General features: G+C 40.4%; 1 protein-coding gene across 3 annotated transcripts in view; it reads right to left on the bottom strand.

Moving 5' to 3' along the window:
• The window catches only part of BMAL2 (basic helix-loop-helix ARNT like 2), a 40625-nt gene that overhangs the window by 3538 nt on the left and 16141 nt on the right, over window positions 1-20946 (bottom strand). For 2 of the 3 annotated variants that reach the window (XM_081927742.1, XM_081927741.1), the window contains exons 3-14: window positions 18255-18287; window positions 16937-17094; window positions 15771-15850; window positions 13441-13533; window positions 12447-12564; window positions 11571-11717; window positions 8343-8583; window positions 7715-7821; window positions 5559-5709; window positions 4496-4554; window positions 1996-2104; window positions 610-691 (exon numbers count right to left, since the gene is read on the bottom strand). In XM_081927742.1, the coding sequence (XP_081783868.1) occupies window positions 610-691; window positions 1996-2104; window positions 4496-4554; window positions 5559-5709; window positions 7715-7821; window positions 8343-8583; window positions 11571-11717; window positions 12447-12564; window positions 13441-13533; window positions 15771-15850; window positions 16937-17094; window positions 18255-18287 (1378 nt within the window). The remainder of the gene's footprint in view (window positions 1-609; window positions 692-1995; window positions 2105-4495; window positions 4555-5558; window positions 5710-7714; window positions 7822-8342; window positions 8584-11570; window positions 11718-12446; window positions 12565-13440; window positions 13534-15770; window positions 15851-16936; window positions 17095-18254; window positions 18288-20946) is intronic. The other variant, XM_081927743.1, reaches the window with a different exon arrangement.

The raw sequence follows: 20946 nt of genomic DNA, 5'->3' as shown, positions 1-20946 counted from the left end.
GTTGGAGGGAATCCCTAGGATCATCTAGTCCAACCCCCTGCAATGTGACTCTTTTGCCCAACAAGGGGCTTGAATCCACAACCCTGAGATTAACGGTCTCAAGCACTACTGACTCAGCTATCCTACAGTCGGAAGCTTTCAGGCTCCCAAAAGGAAAGAGCTGTTGCCGTTTGGAAACAGCATAGTTGGTTACAGAAATTTTGCTATAATATGAAATAACCGTGGCCTCCTTCACATGCTACATGAGGTCATGTGTGGAGCCAAAGATGAGGACTATGCTGCTAACCCTACCCAAAATGTGTGTTGAGGATGCACATCAGAAGAGCCCCCATCAGGAGCAATTTGCCCACACATATGGGGCCTCACGTGGTCAGGGCCTCAACTGCACAGGTGGGCCTCTCATGTAGAACATTAGCAGCTGCATTACGCACAGGAGATCTTCAGACATGATGTTGGGGGTGAGACAAGAGGCTTGGCACTCCTCCTTGCTCTATACACAGATTCTCTTCATGCGTGTAACAAGTTTAGAGGGCTAGTAAGAAAGATCAAATCAAGTTACTGGGATATTAGATAGCCTTTCTTAGAGGCCAGTGGCTTATGGATACTCACATCACTACCGTCTACTGGGGAAGAAGACTTCCTCATCAGATCTGATGGACTTAACTCACCAGAAGGTGGAGATGTATGAAACCTAGATAAAAACAAAAGATGACATTTAATCCTCCTCACAAAGTATTTGGCAAACACAACCAATCTGGCCTCTAAAACACTTGATATTATTTATTAACTACTGCTGCTGTATCAGAAACATTAGCAACATTTGCCCTTTAAGATCTCCACCCCTTCCCTCCAAGGTCTTAGACCTCCATCTCTGGAGGAACTTGATCATATTCAGTCCTATAAAAGAGTCCTAAAATTCAGACTAAATGATCAAGTGGCTGTGTTGTTTAAAACTATAGGCTAAGCTGATTAAGTGATTCTTTAGTTCTGCAAAGTTTTAGTAGAATGGGATGCCAGTGAACCAAAAGGATGTACTAACAGCCTTGATGGATCAGGCCAAAGGCCCATTTAATCCAGTATCCTGTTTACAGTGGGCAACCAGATGCCTATGGAAAACCCACAAGATGGAACTTAGAACAAGAGCACTCTGTCCACTTGTCATTCCCAGCAACTGGTACTCAGGGGCCTATGAAGTTAGAACATACCTTAACTCCTATGGTTCCTCAATGAATATGCCTAATCCTCTTTTAAAGCCTCTTTAAATGAGATGGTGGACATCACATTTTGTGAGAACAAATCCCATACTTTAGCTATTACTGTGAGGGTCATGTGCACAATCAAGTGAGCCATGCATTAATTACAGTTAGTTGGAAACTCTTCAGGAACTTTGGCCCTCGCACTCGGCTGGCAGTCGGCATGACTTCAGGGATCAAAATTAAAGCCAGATCAATGCATTATTTAGGACTACCAACCCCCCTCCCCAAATTTCGATTATTTGTTTAAATTTAATTTTTGACTGGTGCCTAAACAGATTAAGCAAGACCTCAGAACTCGGAGGAATATGAACCTCGTGATTCTGGGCAGCCACTGTTAAAATGGTCCAGGCTCATGTTCTTTTTCCAAGTGCTCCCTATTTTAATTTCAAGCGCAAGTATTAAGGGTTGGCAATCCACTCCACTAAACAGATCTCCCATTTTATTAAATATGCGGGATTACAGGCTGGTGGTAGGGGATCTTTAGAGATTTGAATTTCCAGTGTCCAAGGGTTCTCAGAAGGAACTTGTTTCAACACCTTATACTTTGCTTTTATACTTACAAATTTCTCCCTTTGAAAACCCTTCAACTAACATGGGAGGGTGACCTAGCTCTTGAAATGGATCCCTCAGAGTGGTCTAGAATTTGGTCCTCTAAAGCTTTTATTTCAGTTTTGGCCATGGTTAGTTCACCTTTTAGAATAAAAAAATGGTTAGTGATTGCTGCAAAAAAAGTTATTACCTTTGTAAATCTAAGACTTCATTTGCAATTTCGGTTCCTATGCTTCCAGCCCCAAGTACAGTTCCTGTAGACACCCCTGGTACACCAAGAAATGGTGGCTTTGTTGTATCTATGTTTAAGAGACAGGGAATCAAGATGGTTTTATTTAGTTTTACACTGTTTCCCACTGTAACAGATTATCTATTTTATTGAAATAATTTTTATTAAAGATTTTATTGAATTACAAAAGAACATGCAACGTCTTTCTCTCTCTTTTTATCATATAGTCTCTTAGTTATGTTCCATGTAGGAAAATGTATCTAGTATAGGGTTGAAGGGGAAGAGAGGTCGTAGGGAGATGGTGTGGTAAATTTACATATTATTTTTCTTTTCTTTTTTCAAAATTGGTATCTGTGTGTGGTTTTTGTGGCAGCGTCACTTGGGCAGGTTCTCTTTCTTTTCATTTGTTAGTTTACATTGGCACTGAGAGAAGCTTGGGAGGCAGATTATCTGTTTTAACGCTTAAAAGTAATTTTAACTGTGTTATAAATACATCCTATTCACAACCATTTGTTTCAATTTTGATGACATACATGGAATGCTTTCCCTTTCATGTAACGTAACCTACAATTTCAGTATTTTTTTTTTACAGTTAATATAGGATTTCAACTCCTTGCTCCAAAATAATAAACAAGGATAGAAACTTCAATCTTTTCACAGAAGTAATACGATGAAAATTTTAAGAGGTTAGGCTGGCCTCAACCAGAGCCAGGGCTTTTTTGGCTGTGGCTCCGATCTGGTGGAACACACTGTCACAAGAGATTAGGGCCCTGCGGGACTTGACATCTTTCTGAAAGACAGAGCTGTTCCACCAGGCCTTTGGCCAGGGCACAGCCTGACTCCCTCTTTTGGCAATCCTCACAGAACTCTAGTCCAATAGTTGCCATTAATTTGATTTGAATTAATTTTATAATGAAATGATTTTAGAATGTTGTATTATTTTACTGTTGTTAGCCGCTCTGAGCCTGGCTTTGGGTGGGGAGGGCGGGATATAAATTTATTATTATTATTATTATTATTATTATTATTATTATTATTATTAATTGTAATTCACTTTTTTCTTGCACCATCAGCTTTTACCCTACAAGAGTAAGACGCACGCAATAAAAATCTCTGAGTTATTTGTCTGCAGAGCACAGATTTAAAAGAAAGGGAAGGTGTGCACATCCAGACAGCTTCTATATGGGGTATGTAAATGTTAAGGGGTATCTCTGAACAGCAGTTGTCAACATGGTCCCCTCCAGATGGTTCTGGACTTCAGCTCTCCTCGTTCCTAGTCACTGCCCATAAGACTGAAGCTGACGCACTCCAACGCCACATGGAGGGAACAACGTTGGCCTTTGATTAATATTGTATTTTCAGATCAAACTGAAGGTGAGTGAATGCACTTATATTGCTCTTCATAAAAGGTTTGCACATTCACCCATGTGAAGGATGCTTTGTTTGTTATGTTTATATGCCACCGTTATCTTCCATAGATCTCAAGGTGGTGTATATGGCTTTGTTTCTCCCCATTTCATTCTCACAACACCCCTGTGAAGTAGAATAGGCTGGGAGATGCTGACTGACTCCAAAGTCACCCAGTGAGCTTTATGGCTGAGTGGGGATTTGAACCCTGCTCTCCCAGGTCCCAGTCCAGCACTCTAACCATTACGCCACACTGGCTTAAAGCTCTCCAAAGTGGTGTTACAGTTTAGCCACAACATGCTGGGGAAACAAGTGGCGCTGCTATCGTCTAAATTATAAGTGGTGTGTATATACATCACCATATAAAGAAACAAGTGTCAAAATATTGTAGCAAAAGGCTGCAACCAATAAGGCTAGATCTTTTAATATCTTTAATGCTTTAACGTTATTAACAGTAGGTGTTACTATTATGGGAGAATTATTTGATCAAGAGGCAAGAAAGAAATATTCTAAATAATAGAAATGATATTCTACTACTGATAAGTGAAGTTAATATGGTCCCTGATCTAACAACATTGTCTCACTGTGGAACTAAAAACAAAGAGTTAAAAGGACTGCAAATTTCCTGTGCCACAAAAACATACTGTTTTTTGAAATTTTATTCAGGTTGCATACACACCAAGGCTTTAAAGCATATTTAAGACACCCACCCACCAAAGAATGCTAGGAACTGTAGCCTTAAATTTCAGTTCCCAGGATTCTTGGGGCAGGATGGATGTGCTTTAAAGGTATGGGACGTACACAATTTCACAAACTATTTGCAATGCAAAGTGGGGAGGTGGGAACTGATATTTGGGGGAGGGCTCTTAATACCTTGTAGTTCATAGAGGTATTTGCATGCCTCTTCATATGCTGGTCACTTTATTAATTTAACAGACAAGTCTGCAGCTTCTATCAGGATTTTAATTTTTTTAGTAATGTGCCCAGTGTGAAGCTCCCATTTGATTTATGTAATATTGTGTGTATCCTTCTCACTGTAAGCATGTGTACTTGCCTTCTGAAGACAGGGAACTGCAGGGTAAGAGTGCCTCCTCATCTGATTCGTTATGATCTCTAAAATGCACCAGAGCAGAAAAGTTACATAAAGGAGCATTCTCAGACGTAAATAATATACATGTTTTCTACATGAGTACTATTTCTTGTTTCTTCTTCTTTTTTGTGTCTTATCTTACTCTGCGCACTTGTAATTTTGTACTTTTGAGTTTTCAATAAAGAACCATCACCATCCCCATTCCCTAAAGCAGCCTTTCCCAGCTTCCCCCAGCCAAATCCCACCATCCCTTGGACGATAACCATGGAGGCAGAGGCTGATGAGATTGTAGTTCAAAACATCCGGAGGACACCAGGATGGGATAACCTAACATTTGCCAAGTAAGGATTGCCATCCTAATTAGAAAGATCTAATCTATTTATCCAACACAACAAGCCTGACATGGGCTGGTGCAATGGATAATTGAATATATTTTAATAAAAGTTAGCACTTGCTATTCCTGCCAACCTAGCAGTTCGAAAGCACGTCAAAGTACAAGTAGACAAATAGGAAAAGCTCCAGCGGGAAGGTAAACGGCGTTTCTGTGCGCTGCTCTGGTTCGCCAGAAGCGGCTTAGTCATGCTGGCCACATGACCCGGAAGCTGTACGCTGGCTCCCTTGGCCAATAAAGCGAGATGAGCACCGCAATCCCAGAGTCAGCCACGACTGGACCACTTAATGGTCAGGGGTCCCTTTACCTTTACCTAGCACTTGCTATGCAGCAGTAGAGCCAGCAATTGGCTTAAAAATTAATACATTAATATTTATTCTATTTACAACTGAAGTCCTAGCATACAAGGTGACATTATATCAGTATGAAGGTCAGCAGGACAGAACCAAAATAGACCACCTGCATTAATATTGCATAATTAAATACAAAAGGAAACCTATTTTTTTACATTCAAGCTCATAGGCAGTGAATGCACATGCATTCTTTTAATTAACTTTGTCTTTTAATAATATCTAAGCTATGGTAAATATTTAAAATAGTTTATTCATAGCTTATATGAATAAGACTATAACTTACGAAACAACTGTGTTGATTGACACAATGTACTCCAGTTCTTTGGTCCATGGATTTATGAAACTAAACCACTGACTTTTTAATGTGACAAAAGAGCCATCTTTTGCTCTGAATTTGTAGAAGTTTGTGAATATCTTTTCTTTGCTCTGAAGCACTGGTGGAAATATAAAACAAGTTATGAACAAAACCAGTGTTTAAATGTGTTTCAACTAAACCTATGTTCATACAGCAACTGTAAAACATTAGGCTGCATAAAGACCATTCAGAAGACGTCATCCCTATGAGGCTGATAACATGATTCTCATGATCATTCATTTAATGAATGAGAAACAGAGGAAGAAAAAGGGAATGTGCTAAAGAGGTGATGAATCAATTTCTGATGAAAGAAAAAGTGGCCAAATATAGCAACTACAGCAAACCATGGTTCTGGATCCTTGGTCATTCTCCCATCTTGCCAGAAGCAAGAGAAAAAAGAACACTTTAAAAATGTTATTTCTCTGGCTGGAAAAAGAAACATTGGTTCCTACCTGAAGGGTAGCTCACTCAAACTGGGATGCATCGCCACCTTGTGTTGAAGGCAGGAAGGTGAACTTCAGGGAAGTAGGGCTTTCCCAGACACTATTTATTTATGCTTCCAGCAGGAAGCAACACAGGAAACTGCCTTATACACCAAGTCAGACCTCTATTCCATACAGCTTACTATTCTATACCAGGGAAGGGGAGCCTCAGATGCTCCAGGCCTCTCTGCCTGGTTCTCGGGGCTTCCCCAAGGCAACACACCAACCTCAGCCACACCCTTCACCAAACCTTCACCCTCCTCAAGTATTTTTGCCTGGGAGGAATAGGGCTGTGAACTCTGATAATGCTTCTTGCTTGTCTGGGTGGAGAGGGATGTGTGAATATGAAGAAACTAGCCTATACAGTACTACAAAGGTTAAATTCACATGTATTCTTCCATTCACTTTTGTCTCTGATCCTGCCACCACCAGAAGGGAATGTAACCCCCAGGCTGAAAAATATTCCCCACCTTTGGTTTACACCAGTGGTTCCCACATAGCTAATTACTGAGGATCCCCTATTTTTCAAAAGCCACTGCAAGGACACCCTACTTTTGAAAATTTTGATAACTCTATGGCAGCTACCTCTGCAAAGCAATTTTTTGAACAAAATGTGGGGTAGCCCATAATAAGCAAAGGATTTTAGGTATACCAAAAAAACCGGACTAGGGCTGAGCAATACCTGGTTTTCAACATTGTGATGTATCAGCAGCTAAACATCATGATATTCCGATGTATCACTGAAACTGGAAATCAGGTGTAGGGATGAGGGAAGGAGGAGTCACAGAGATCCGGCGGGTGAAGTGTGTGCAGATCAGGCATGGGGATGAGAGAAGGAACAGCCATGGAGAGCAGGTGGGTGGGGGGAGGAGAGGAAGAAGAAACCACCTCCACCGCATGGTTTGAGTGGGGGGGGGATGGGGGGGACCAAGTCGCCGTCCCTGGTGGCAGCCGGTGATGATGGAGGTCCACTGTGGCTGCTGCTGCTGCTGCTTTCCTGCGGACTGAGAAAATCTGCTCAGCCTCAGCACCAGGGAAAGGTAATGCCACGGTGCCTTGAAGTGAGGGCGATCGGCTGCCCTGTTTTCCCTCAGCGTGAGGAAAGGGAGCTCAGATCAGCAGCATTATCGGCTAAGATCATCGTGCGATATCAGTGGTGCCTTGAAATTGGCTGCCCTGCTCTCCCTCACACAAGGAGTGATACATTGCTGAGTCAAAATCATTATCACAGTATGATTCAAAACCGATTTTGGCTAATATATTGAAAAATCACGCAGTGCTAAAACAGACCATAAAAACTGTGGTATTACCATGCAAAAATGACCAAAAAAATAGTTGGGGGAAAGCAAGGGATGGGGCTGTGGACCCCCGGGTGTGTTTCGTGGACCTCCAAGGGCCCCTGGACCCCCCCAGTTGATTGGCAGTGGCTTTCCAGAGTTTCAGACAAGAGTTCTTCCTCAGCTGTACCAGAAATGCAAAACTGGAACGCTCTGCAAGCAAAGCATGACCTTCACTCCAGGGCCACTACTCAAGATAGCTTTTTTTCCCTTCCAAATTTAAAATGTTAACAGTAGCAGGAAGTAAAATACTACCATACTTTACCTGCTTTGTGTTTCTCTGTTAGATGACTGTAATCATCTTGGTGGAAGTACTCATAACATGAAGTTCCTAGAAGCTCTTGTGGTAAGTATCCTAAAATAACTGTTGCACTATAAAGAAAACATGAACACACTACAGATTCTGAAAACATCTGAAACGGGCTTTTTAAACACATTACTCTGGTCCCTCATGCATACGAAAGCAACAGATGCTCGTTTCTGAAAAAAAAATACTAAAACTTAAAGTTAACATATATAGCCAAAACAGAAGGACAAACAAATGCTACATTGTAATCCTTTTGTATTATTAGATCTAATAAAAGGAAACATCACCACAATTCTAAAATTGAATTCAACTTTGAAACCACATCTGATTTTTTATTTAAACTTCTATCAGTTTGAAGTCAGAGATTATTTGTAAATGTTCATATCAAATCAAATTAAAAAAAAACCTTTGTTAGAAACTAGTACTTTAAATAAGTCTTACTTAACTAGAGGACTCTGAAGTAGTTTATAGAGCAACAGCAACTTAACAGGAAGTCTGTAGTGTGGGAGGGGATCTTATCTAAATACTGAAACCTTACACAATTTAAGAGCTATTGTCTTAAAATTAAAAAGGCAAAAATGCTTACCGCTGGTCTACAAAAACAAATTTTCCATCCATGGCAAAACGTGCTACAAATTCTGTTGGCTTGACTTTTATCTCACCACTTTTTTGTGGAACAGCGTAAGGGTGCAATCGCCCAATTGCAACAAGGCAGTTAAAGTTACTGCTGTCTTTTTCAGCCTCACCCTCCTCTTCAGCTCCCACTTCATTAGGAGGCCAGCTCTTCAGATACCCGGTGCAATGAACAGTACAGTACTTTTTAAGATCTAATTTATTACAAACACAAAACAGTTTTTCAATTTCTTTTCTAAAATCATCAGAAGCTACATTTTGCACTAACCTAAAGGCATGAGCTAAACAATTATTAAATTCAAGACTATAGTGTCAATTTGTTATAATTTTTTTAAAATAAACACTGTTTAGGTTTGGCTTACCTGTGGAAGCGTACTTCTAATCTTACAAATGATTTGAGAAGGTAAGTCATAGGTGCTGGCAATAAAAATGTGTTCTTACATACAAGAAGAAAATTTAATAGTTTAGTAATAGAGACTGCTTTCCAGTACAATACTGTTTGATTTCAAAAGTGTTATGATTTACATTGAGCCAGATAAACTGCAGAAGGGACTTTGAGCTTGAGCCTATTAAAAACTTAATGTCCCTCTCTGATACAAAAATATGGGGAAATCAGGAAAGAGAACGAAGAGGAAATTCTATTTATCTTTCATCTGGATACATAAAGGCGTAATTGCAAAGGTTTCTCATCTCCCCAAAATGGGGAACATTGAAACATGAACCCCACACCTACAGTTTCAAATGCTACAGTCCAGAAATATGCACATCATATATCATAGTTCGGTTCTAAAGCCTTGGCCATATTTAGTGCAACGCACATGTACAAATTATTTGTGAGAAACAATGAGCATTATATCAGGTAAAACATCACAATCTTATGCACTGCTCTGTGGAACTGACTTGCTTAGGATGCTGTTATAGCAATATGCTTGCACTATTTCACTTGAAGTGAGAGATAAGGTAGAGATAAAAGGTAGACTTCAGTAGGCTTCAGTGGAGTATTGTTCAGCTCTTACTGCCTACATAAAGTAGACACACTGCATTTATTCTAAAATAAGAGCACTGGGTCCTCAGTACATTCAGCAACACTACACCACAAAAGAAGACTTGCAAAATACTGGTACCAGTGGTTGTCTACATTCGCAAAAGTGTGCTGAAAACTCTGGATTGTAATGATAGGTAAACTAGTGAAATTCCCAAAATGGTACTTGCTGTATTAATATAATACAGGGGTGAGGAACTTCAGGCCTGGAGGCCAAATGCAGCGCTGCAGTCCTCTCCATCTGGCCCTAATGACTCTCCCCAGACCACATCCCTCACTGCTCCTGCTTCACACTCCCACGGGCTTTTGCCTGGCTGCAATGGGCAGGATGGAGGATTGAGAGAGCTGCAGGGGGGCTTGCAGAAACTAGTCCAGCGTACAAAGGTGAAATTTTCATTGATTGCTCTGCCTTTTGTACTCACTGGCATGTGGCCCAGAAGAAATACGTCCCTCCGGCTGAAAAAGTTTTCCCACCCCTGATATAACAGAAGCAGGATTATTATTATTATTTAATCCCATTAGGATATGCATGTGTGGAATTGCCTATCTTGCAGAAACTATCTATTCAATCCTAACTGTTGGTAAAATACTACTGAAGTTATTACTAAACTGTCCATGTTACAATTGTGATAAAATGAATTTATTTGGTGTTCGGATTAAACACTCTCCTCAAGATGCAACCAAAAAACCACCTCATTCATATAAAATGAACATTGTTACTCTGTACAAGCATCCAGATTATGGCCGTGGAACTTTGTTACAACCCAAATGCTATGCCTGGATTAACGCAGGCCAGGATGTCAGTCCCCTACTGAACTTGCATAGGACCACCGAATACAATACTGATTCTAGTGACAGCCATTTCTTCTTTGATAAAGTCAACAGATGTAGCACAGAAATACTCATCCCACACACATGACGTTCAAGTAAGTAAGGAGGGTAATAAATTTAGATTGAAGTTAATTTATTTCCAACTATTGTTTTAGGTATTTTGAATGCTGAAGTCCACGTCTTATAGCTTTGAGGTTTTATTAGAATCAGGTGGTATACAAATCATGTGAAATAAATAACACAGCTGTAACATTTTAAGAAGATCATATTTTGAAATACACTCGTACAATTACTGTATTTTTCACCCCATAGGGCGCACCTAGTTTTTTGGGGAGGAAATAAAGAAAAAAAATATTTCCCCTCTAAAAAATTATTTCCCCCAGGTGCGGGGCTGGAACGAGGGGAGCCCGAGCTTCCCCCGACCCCAGCCCCCAGAACAGGCTGCTATCCGCAAGCCATGGGAGAGCTGCACGACTTTGTGCAGCTCTCCCATGGCTAGTAGAGAGCTGCGCGAAGCCCGAAGCCTGGGGCGTGCTGAGCTCAGCGCACCCCAAGCTTCTGGGTGCAGGCAAGCTCTCCGCTAGCCCTGGGAGAGCTGGGTCTCCCAGGGTTAGCGGATAGCTTCCTGAAGCCTGGAGAGCGAGAGGGGTCGGTGCGCACTGACGCCTCTCGCTCTCCAGGCTTCAGCGAAAGCCTGCATTCGCCCCATAGGACGCACACACATTTCCCCTTCTTTTTTGGAGGGGAAAAAGTACGTCCTATAGGGCGAAAAATACGGTAAGTAAGAATGGGGGAAAGCTGAGGTTGAAGCTGCATTTTTTAAAATGAGGTATGTGGTCTCACAATTAAACCAATAAAAATGGTTAAATTTAAGGAAACCAGCTGTACAATATTCTACTAAAAATATTGTCATTGTCCTATGTATGCAAGTTTCTACAGACGTTTAAAAAAAGAATGATTCAGGCACACACTGTGCAATTGCAGAGCTTGCCCAATTTCTTAACAGCTTTTGAGAAACCTTTATATTTGCTGTAGTCCTGGTAACTTAAATCCTATTCAGTGCCTTTCAGGAAACCATTTCATGTTTCCAGAAGCATATTATTCTCCTGGATTCTACAATTTTACATCACTTACAGTGCAAACCAACATATGTGTACTTGTAAGTCAGTCCATTAAACTTAATGGAGTAACTTCTATTTAAATGTGTACAGAAAAGCAGCCTCAAATCATACAATAATAATTCAAGCACATTATGATTTAACACATACAGCACTTGAAATAAAATATTATTCACTTATTTAGAAATACCTTTCGTCTTTGAGTTTGGCAAGGACTCATTTTCTTCTTTCACTGTGGTTTTTATACACTTTATTCGACAAAAAAATGAACGGCGAGCACCAGAATACAGACGACATGATGACCCAGCTTGAAAATCTGTGTGAACTTGCAAACCGGCTTTTAAAGTTTAAAAAGGAACAAAACACACAAAAATACTTGGCATGTGAAATAAAAACACTATTCAGCTTTCACATGCTTCCAAGATACTTTCATATTGCTTCTGAAATTTCAGCATATATAGCTTAGAAACCTTTGATGAATTAAAATATGAAAATGAAGAAATATGGTTAAAGTAACTCAAGAGGGGAAAGCAGCAATCTATTTTACAACCCAACCAATGTTATGCATGATGATACAGTATGACTGAAGTTTGAATTTGAACTCCATATAGCTTTAACCACTAATTTGGTAGGAACATTTAAAAAAAAGGTTTCTGAGGATGCTCATACAAAAACCAGTTACAAGTTACATAATGTATATGATAGAAACGGTATCTGATTACATTAGGAATGGCATGTAACATTTTTAAATACAGTGATTCTTGGTAGTTAAGCATTTTATCCTATGCTAGACTACACCAGGTTTTTCTACTGACTAAACACACACACAATAAACCAGCATGCCTGGTAAAAATGACATGACTGATTTTGCTACATATCTAAAATTATTTCTTGACATTATCAAAAAACATGCTTCTTGGGGCACTTTCAGTTGTCTTAAAGTCTTCCACATTAATTACAACCAAGCACTCATGATTTAGCTCCTATAAATAAGAACTGCAGGAACATGGCTATATGTACATACAGCTAAATCATGACATCTAAGCAATTTTAGGTGAAGACTTACTTTTGGTGTCTATTAGCTTTTCTCTGGGAGAAGCATCTGAAGATGAAAGTTGCTCCTTCACTTTGGCAACATCCTTTGGATGAAGATAGTCAAAAAGACTTTGCCCAATCAAACTCGTCTAATGGAACACAACATTGTTACCTCATAAGCTGTGCATTACAAATCTCGTTCACAAACAAAAAGACACAAGTATACTGAAGAACACTGAGTACTTAAAGGTACTCCACTGTAAGGGCTAAGGTGTGTGTGTGTTGTCACACATTCACAGTCACTATAATGGATTGTTGAATCAAACATTTGGGTTTGTTTTCAAAGAAAACTGCATTTAAACAATATCAGATATTTTCACATTATAGCAGAGAGCACTGGCTGGCAAACTATTTAAGTAACATCACGCAATTCTGAAATTTAGAGGTAAGGAAACAACTATGTGGTGGTGCCAACGACGACTATAACAACATGCAGATGAAGCTTGTCCACTGTCAGCTACTAATGGGGAAGAGCCACGTGTGTTTGAAGAACTCCTGCAACAGTCATTAACGTGAAAGGTGTGTTTATTTGTTTTGTGAATATATACCCTGTCCTTCAAATGCAACAAGAACCTACTGGATCAGGTCGATGGCTTATCTACTCCTGCACCATGTTCTCAGTTAGCAATCAGATGCCTCAGGGAAGCCAGCAAGCAGGGCAGAAGAACAACAGTACTTTGCCCACCTGCAGTTCCCAGAAACTGGTATTGAGGCATACAGCATCTGACAGTGGAGGTAGAACAAAGCCACAGTGGCTAGCAGCTGTTAATAGCTTTGTCCTCCATGTCTCCAGGGCAGCTTACAAAAACCTCTGAAAGTAAAAAATGGTAATGCATGTGTGATGGTGAAGGGTGTAGGGTTGGCACTTGTCAGGGCAATTAGTAATATGTAAAGAAACTGTTATACTAAATATTTTGCTGTGAAATACTGTCTGCATTCAGTATTCAGTACACAAAGTCACCTACTGGGTCATAGTTAAGGATCTTGAAAACAGATTCTGAAACAAACAGGATTTTCCCTCTGTCACATCCAACCACAAAGAGGAACCCATCAGCAGCCTGTAAATTAAGAGAGAGAGAAAACACACACATGTTTATAGGCAGAAAAAACAAGATCTCATGAGACAGAAAAATAAATTATGTAAACAGTAGTTTTAATAATTTAAGATTGCAGCATTGATTTGAACATATTATGTTAGTTAAAAACATGTTTCCTGGATTCCTAAGCACAATTCAAAATTCTGGCTTTTAATCTTTAAAATCATTACAGCTTGGATCCAGAGTTTCTCTCCCAATGTCAGAGGGACATTCTTTCTATCTTAATGTCAGAGGGAGGTTCTTTCTATCTTAGGAAGAGAACCTTGGATCCAACTCAGGATTGTCTAAAGCAGGGAGTCAAACTGAACTTGAACCTGCACCAAACCCCGGAATAGAACCTGAAGCATTATCTTAAAGTCTCTACTGAACCTTAAAAGCACTGTTAAAAGAAAGTGTCACTGGTTCAGAATAAGTATTCAACCAATGAATCAATTGAAATGGTAAACTCACTGAATCCACCAGGATCAGAATGAGCACATACATTAAAACCAATATCTGGGAGGATTTATATATTTTGTGGTATACAGGATTCTATATTCTGTTCTCTCCAAAGACTGGACCTGGGAAGCACTAGGCAGGGACAGAATTCCATTCCCTCTGCCAGAGAGGTTTGGTCAACATACAACTGATGACATTGAAGGGATGACTATAATACATGTGTGTGGCACAAGAATACCATACGGGAGTCAGATGACATATCTGGTGTCTTATCAAAGTATGGATTGATTGATCGATTGAATTTGGATACTGCCGTATAATTGCAAGTCTCAGGGTGTTTCACAGGATAAAAGCACAATATAAAACCACAAAAGACAAATAAATAAAAAAGAACAACTCAGTAATTCCCCCACCCCAACACATTTTAAAAGGACATTGAATGTCAGTCAACTAAAGGCCTGGTTAAAGAGGAACATTTTTGCCTGGCACCCCTAACTCAGGCATCTGCTCCAGAAGGATACCATGTTCAATGGTATCAAAAGCCGCTGAGAAGTTAAGGAGAATTAACAGGAACACATTTCTCCTGTCTCTCTTCCAACAGAGGTAATAATAAAGCCAGTGGCGTGGCGTGGGTTGTCAGCACCCGGGGCAAGGCAAGTAATTTGTGCCCCCTAACCCGTGGATTTGCACCCCCTAACCCATGAATTTGCACACCCTAACCCTAACCCCCAGATGTTGCGCCCGGTGCGGCCGGCCCCCCCTGCACCCCCCACGCTACGCCACTGAATAAAGAGCAACCAAAGCAGTTTCTGTACCAAAGCCAGGCCTTAACCCTGATTCAAATGGAACTAGAAAATTAGTTTCATCCAAGAGCTCCTGGATCTGGTACAATATGAACATATATATATATATATGAATGTAAAATAAAGTAGGAATATGAATAGGGATTATTGTGTGAACCCAAAACTGGACCAGGAAAACAGGAAACAATTTTAGAGGGCAAGAAAAGCACAGATTGGAATTAAACCAAGTCATTCAAATAAATGGGGGGGGGGGGAGGTGACAAACCTAAGGGTTTGCAATGCACTTATGTGAGGACTAAAACTGGAGGAGACACCATTGCTGTGCAGAGTACGTCCTTCATGCTGCAGTGCTCAGTTAATCTGTAGGTGGCCAGCAGGTCTACGGTTAATGCATCTGTTATGGCTAGACCTTCAGAATCCTGAGCAGAGCAGAGTGCCCTGCATGGCAGCCCGCTAGAATACTTCAGGCCCTAAGAAACAGAGAGGTGAGTGAGCAGGCTCTCCAAGGCCCAGAAAGCCTGAAGAAACCCTCAGCCCAGGCAATAGTGAGCATGGTGTTGTGTCTCTATAATAGAGAGGATGTTCCATTTCTGGTCTGGTTCAGGTGTGTTTATGCCCCTCCCTTCCAGATGATTAAAAACGTTAAAACTCATATTGTCACCACAAAGATCCAATTTGAAGAAGTCAATCTTGGAGGATGATTTGTTTGTGAGACAGCAGAAATGATAGAAAACCTGTCATGCCCTCTTCAGTTTACATGTAGAATGAGGAGAGGGGCAGCAGCTTGAACCACCTGGAAGTAGCTTTTAATAGTTCTTAATGTATTATTATATTTGATTAATATATCAGTATCAGTCATCTTGAGGTTGTCTTGGAGAAAGGCAAAGAAAGTTAATAATGCAGTATGAAGCAATTACTGTTGAAATAACACTCAATTCCTGGCCTTTCTTTACTTACCTTAAGAATTAATTGTTGAAGTTCATCATCTTGTAAAAAAAAAGGCTTGTAGCGGACTTCTGAGTAAGAATTAGAAGAACCTGCAAAATGATAAATGATAAATTAATTTCTAAAAGGAGACCAAAGGCAGATAAAGAGATTTCACACCAAGTCATTGATTTACTAGCAGGAAAACGCCCCACAAATATGCTCACATGACAAGACTTGCTTGGCATTTTCACTTTTAAAAATGCAAACTGGTCATAAAGGTTTGCAAGTGAAAGCTGAGACAAAAGAGTATGGAAAACTCTTTTTTCCATACTCTTCCACAGCAGGGGTCAGCAAACTTTTTCAGTAGGGGGCCAGTCCACTGTCCCTCAGACCTTGTGGGGGGCTGGACTATGTTATGAAAGGAAAAAAAGAACGAATTCCTATGTCCCACAAGTAACGCAGAGATGCATTTTAAATAAAAAACACACATTCTACTCATGTAAAAACACACTGATTCCCAGACCATCCGTGGGCCTGATATGAAAGGTCCGGCCCCTGGGCCTTAGTTTACCTACCCATGACCCACAGAGAGCAAATTTTAAGTCTTAAACAGATATAAACATAGAGAAGAAAATGGTAGAATGCCTTCACAGTAGTAGCACCCTCCCTGTGGAACACCCTCCCTTTAGATGTCAAGGAATTAAACAATTATCTGACTTTCAGAAGACACCTGAAGGCAGCCCTGTTTAGGAAAGTTTTTAATGTTTGGTGTTTTTGTATATTTCGATATATGCTGTGAGCTGCCCAGAGTGGCTAGGGAAACCCAGTCAGATGGGTCAGGTATAAATAATAAAATAATAATTACAGTATTAACATCTTTCAGGTTCCGTTTTCATAAATACTTAAAGCAGTGAAAAACTGTTCTAAATTTAACATCAAATCCAATGGTCTGTTTCAACAGCACTAAAAGCAAGGATTGCTGTGTCAGTGCAACAGTATAACTTGCCAGGACACTTTTCATGCCTTACAGAGAGGCAGCTTGCTCAAAAGATATTGCAATCAAAGAAAGCATTAGCTGGGCACTCAATCTGTCCTATATAGGACACTGTAGTATTTCTATTTGTGGAAGTCACTCTGCCCTGGTGTACACCTTTTTTACACTTAAAACAGGATATTTTATACCATTCTTAACTCACTTTTCAATGACTTTAAGTGCTGCACAGCCATTCTTAATACTGTGAGTTTATCCACTTTACGGGCCACTGGGTTGCACTGAGGTATCATAGCAGAGAGTTCTTCTATGAGGTTATTCATTTTGTCTCTTCTTCGTTTCTCTGTTTGGCTATGAGCCTCCCTAAAAAGAGTGCAGAAGACATATCTTGTGCAGGGTACTTAATAAAAACAAGCTGAACTCCATGTAACATGTTGCAAAGTTATTATATGAACAGCAAGAGAACGCAGAAAGAACCATACTGATTTCTGCAATTAATAACTAGAGATGGGAGAAAATATTGATATACAAATATAAGTAGGGGCTGAGTATTCATAGGGGATAAATAAATGACTGTCAAAACCTCTTATTTATAGTTTTTGACATTTTTTCAAGTTTAAATTGCAGAAGTATATATGTATGTATACACACACCTGAACATTAGTAAAGGTAAAGGTACCCCTGCCCGTACGGGCCAGTCTTGACAGACTCTGGGGTTGTGCGCCCATCTCACTTAAGAGGCCAGGGGCCAATGCTGTCTGGAGACACTTCCGGGTCACGTGGCCAGCGTGACAAAGCTGCATCTGGCGAGCCAGAGCCGCACACGGAAACGCCGTTTACCTTCCCGCTGGTAAGCGGTCCCTATTTATCTACTTGCACCCGGAGGTGCTTTCGAACTGCTAGGTTGGCAGGCGCTGGGACCGAGCAGCGGGAGCGCACCCCGCCGCAGGGATTCGAACCGCCGACCTTTCGATCGGCAAGTCCTAGGCGCTGAGGCTTTAACCCACAGCGCCACCTGCGTCCCTCACCTGAACATTATCTAGGATTAAATCTAAACTGAACACTAACAAATGAAAGTTAAGACTTTATCTTCTTAAAACTACCATGACCCCTCAAGCAAACAAATTAAAGCCTGCACTAACCAGTACACCTGCACGAGAACTAGGGATATGCCAGTCTCTGTGGGATCTTCCACTGACTCAGGTGGATCTTCTTGTATTATTTTATACCCTGTAAATAGTGGAGTTCAGCAGTCTACTCAGTTCTCAAATTCAGCGTTAACTCTACTAGCCAAACAAGGAATACTAGCCATTTTATCTGAAGCAGAAACACTGTTTTACGTAACTACACTATATTTCTGGAAAGTTCTTTACATTTAGTCTTTAAGTGATCTTGATGAGCATTTTGAATTTGTAGAAACACAAATATACATTTAACCACCACTTTAACTCTTCTGAGCATGGTATTCAAAAATACAGTACTGTATTTATCTATTTGCTTGTTAGTTCGTTAAGGCATTATACCTGCTCTGGAGATCATCAACATCACATGCATACCTAGAGAAAAGAGAATTTAAACTATTTAGAAGACATCAAAATCAAGAATGAAAAACAATTACAATAGAAAATCATGCTGAGTTTTCCTTACTCTTCTTACAGCAGAGACCTGGGACACATAAGAACGCCAAAAAAGAAAAGAAAAATGCCTTTCTTCTTTACCCCTGAACACCAGTCATAGAAGACTGCATTCCAGTACAGTAGTACCTTGGGTTACAGACACTTCAGGTTACAGACTCCGCTAACCCAGAAATAGTACCTTGCGTTAAGAACTTTGCTTCAGGATGAGAACAGAAATCATGCTCCGGCGGCACGGCGGCAGCGGGAGGCCCCATTAGCTAAAGTGGTGCTTCAGGTTAAGAACAGTTTCAGGTTAAGAACGGACCTCCAGAATGAATTAAGTTCTTAACCTGAAGTACCACTGTAATGTGATTCCAAGAGTTTTCCTTGGTTTTTGTGGCTATTGTGCTGAAGAGGTACTAAAGATTGTGCTGCAGCCTGAAAAAGCCCAGGGCAACTGTGGTCAAAGTTATTTCACGTACTGCAGGAGTAGGGAACCCATTTCAGTCTAAGGGCTGTGTTCCCCACATGTGTAAACTTGGGTGGGGGGACATATGCAGGACGAAACCCAAAAAGGAATACAGTGCAAAACAAATCCAGCTACAGAAATACTGTACATTTTCAGGCACATACACACACCACTTACTTCTGCATAAAATTCAGCTTCCTTCCACCCAGCTCCATCTCTCCAAACTTCCCAAATCCACAGCTCCACAGAAGAGACATCTCGCTTCTCCTTTCACTTCCTGCATCTCAATCTCTGTTTTTCCTCCCAACGTTATGCCTCCCCCCCCTCTCCTTTTCCTCTCCTCCCGCACTGGAATTATGGAGCATCTCTTTTCCTGCAATTACTCTTTGGCCTTACTTTTCCTGCAAGAATCCCACCCTGTAACTAGAGTCCCCACTATTTTTTGTTGAACATGCCTCCAAAGAGGGGATTATCACTTTGGGAGAAGTGAGAGGAGCTGACTGGTTCTTGAAATACTTGAGCACTTTTGAAAATGGCTGCATGCTGCTGAATACTCCCCAGGGCACCTGGAAATGTATGAGTGCTTCCTAGCGCAGAAAAGAATGTCCAGATATGGCTACTTCCCTGAGTAAGGGAACATGCTGACAGCTGGTGAACTGACTGCAGCCGGCATCTGCAGAAGAGAGTTGAAGCATGACAAGGAGGGGGTGGAGCCTTGGAAAGTGAGTAGGCTGAACAGAAAGGCTGTGTTGACCAGATGCAGCCCACATACCCACGGATGTAGCCACAATTTTTGTTAGGGGGGCCGAACCAACATGATTAGAAATACTTAACTAACTGACCATTGTTTTATTTGGTCTAGGGGAGGCAGCCCGCCCCCCCCCCAGGCTACACCCATGCCCATGCCACTGGTTCCCCACCCAGTACAATCAATTTGGGCCTTGCTATAGCCATAGCAGAATACCCTAACAATTAATAGACATTTTCCCTTATCACATCTGTCATGACATAACTTTTTGTTAATTACTTTTAATCATCTGACAATTTAAAATGATGTGCAACTTTCCAGCAGTTCTTATAATATAGCACACTAAAGATTCAGGTAAATATCCCTGATGCCATAACCAACTTAAACAAGAAAGTACGGTATTTGAAAGATGCTCACATTCAGAAAGTGGGTCCTGTCATAGACTCTTAAGAGTTGGAAGGGACCTGAGGGTCATCTAGTCCAACCCTCTGCAGTGCAGGAATCTCAGATAAAGCATGCATTGCAGATGGCCATTCAACCTCTGCTTAAAAACTTTTAGTATTATGTCAGTTTTTAGTATTATGAAGAGATATTATGAAAAGCACTTTGGAGAACTCAGATAGGAGTTAGTCGTTCAGAAACAGATTTTCAACAACTCTATGAAAAATCTAAATAGAAGCAGCATGATGTATCTGATGAGGTAAGATGCCATTGTTGGAAAAGATAAAGATGTACACAAAAACTTTCATAGTGTTAACTCACTGAGACCATCTGTGGCAAGAAGAATCTACACTAGACAAATGGAAAGTAGGAATAAATTTCATTACATCATGGAGGCCACCTGAAACAGCTGAGCATTCCGATACCCTCCTTCAGATAGGCTTCTTTCTGTAGGATAATCTTGGTACCAAATCTAATGGTTTTTAGGTTAAATATTTGTTGTTGTTGTTTCAAAATATGTAAACCCCTCCAATTAAATCCTATAATGTTTTCAGTTGTTGATTTCCAGCCCTGCTGTTTTATTATTTCAAAATATCAGGGAAGTATCAAATTATATTCTTGGAAAGAACATATAATAGGTAAAAACGTTAAGATGGAATGAGAACAGACAGTGTGAGTAAAAGATGGAAATGTATGTTGGTTTAGGAAAATTATTGAGAACTGTGGGATTTGAAGAAGTTTACAAAGAGCAGCCAGTTGGAAATGGCGTGAAGCACAGAAAAGAACAGACTTTTCCAGGCACAGAATATGTCATGGTAGATTAATAAAGGTGTGAATAGGAACTGGAAGCACAAGAAGCTGAAAATGCATTATCACCGTTCTGTCATGTGTTTAATATGTAGCTCCTGAATATACACAAAAATATCTCCCAAAATAGATGT

This window comes from Podarcis melisellensis, assembly GCF_964234715.1.
Source record: "Podarcis melisellensis genome assembly, chromosome: 10".
NCBI lineage: Eukaryota > Metazoa > Chordata > Lepidosauria > Squamata > Lacertidae > Podarcis > Podarcis melisellensis.
This window is presented reverse-complemented; position numbering and strand designations above follow the sequence as displayed.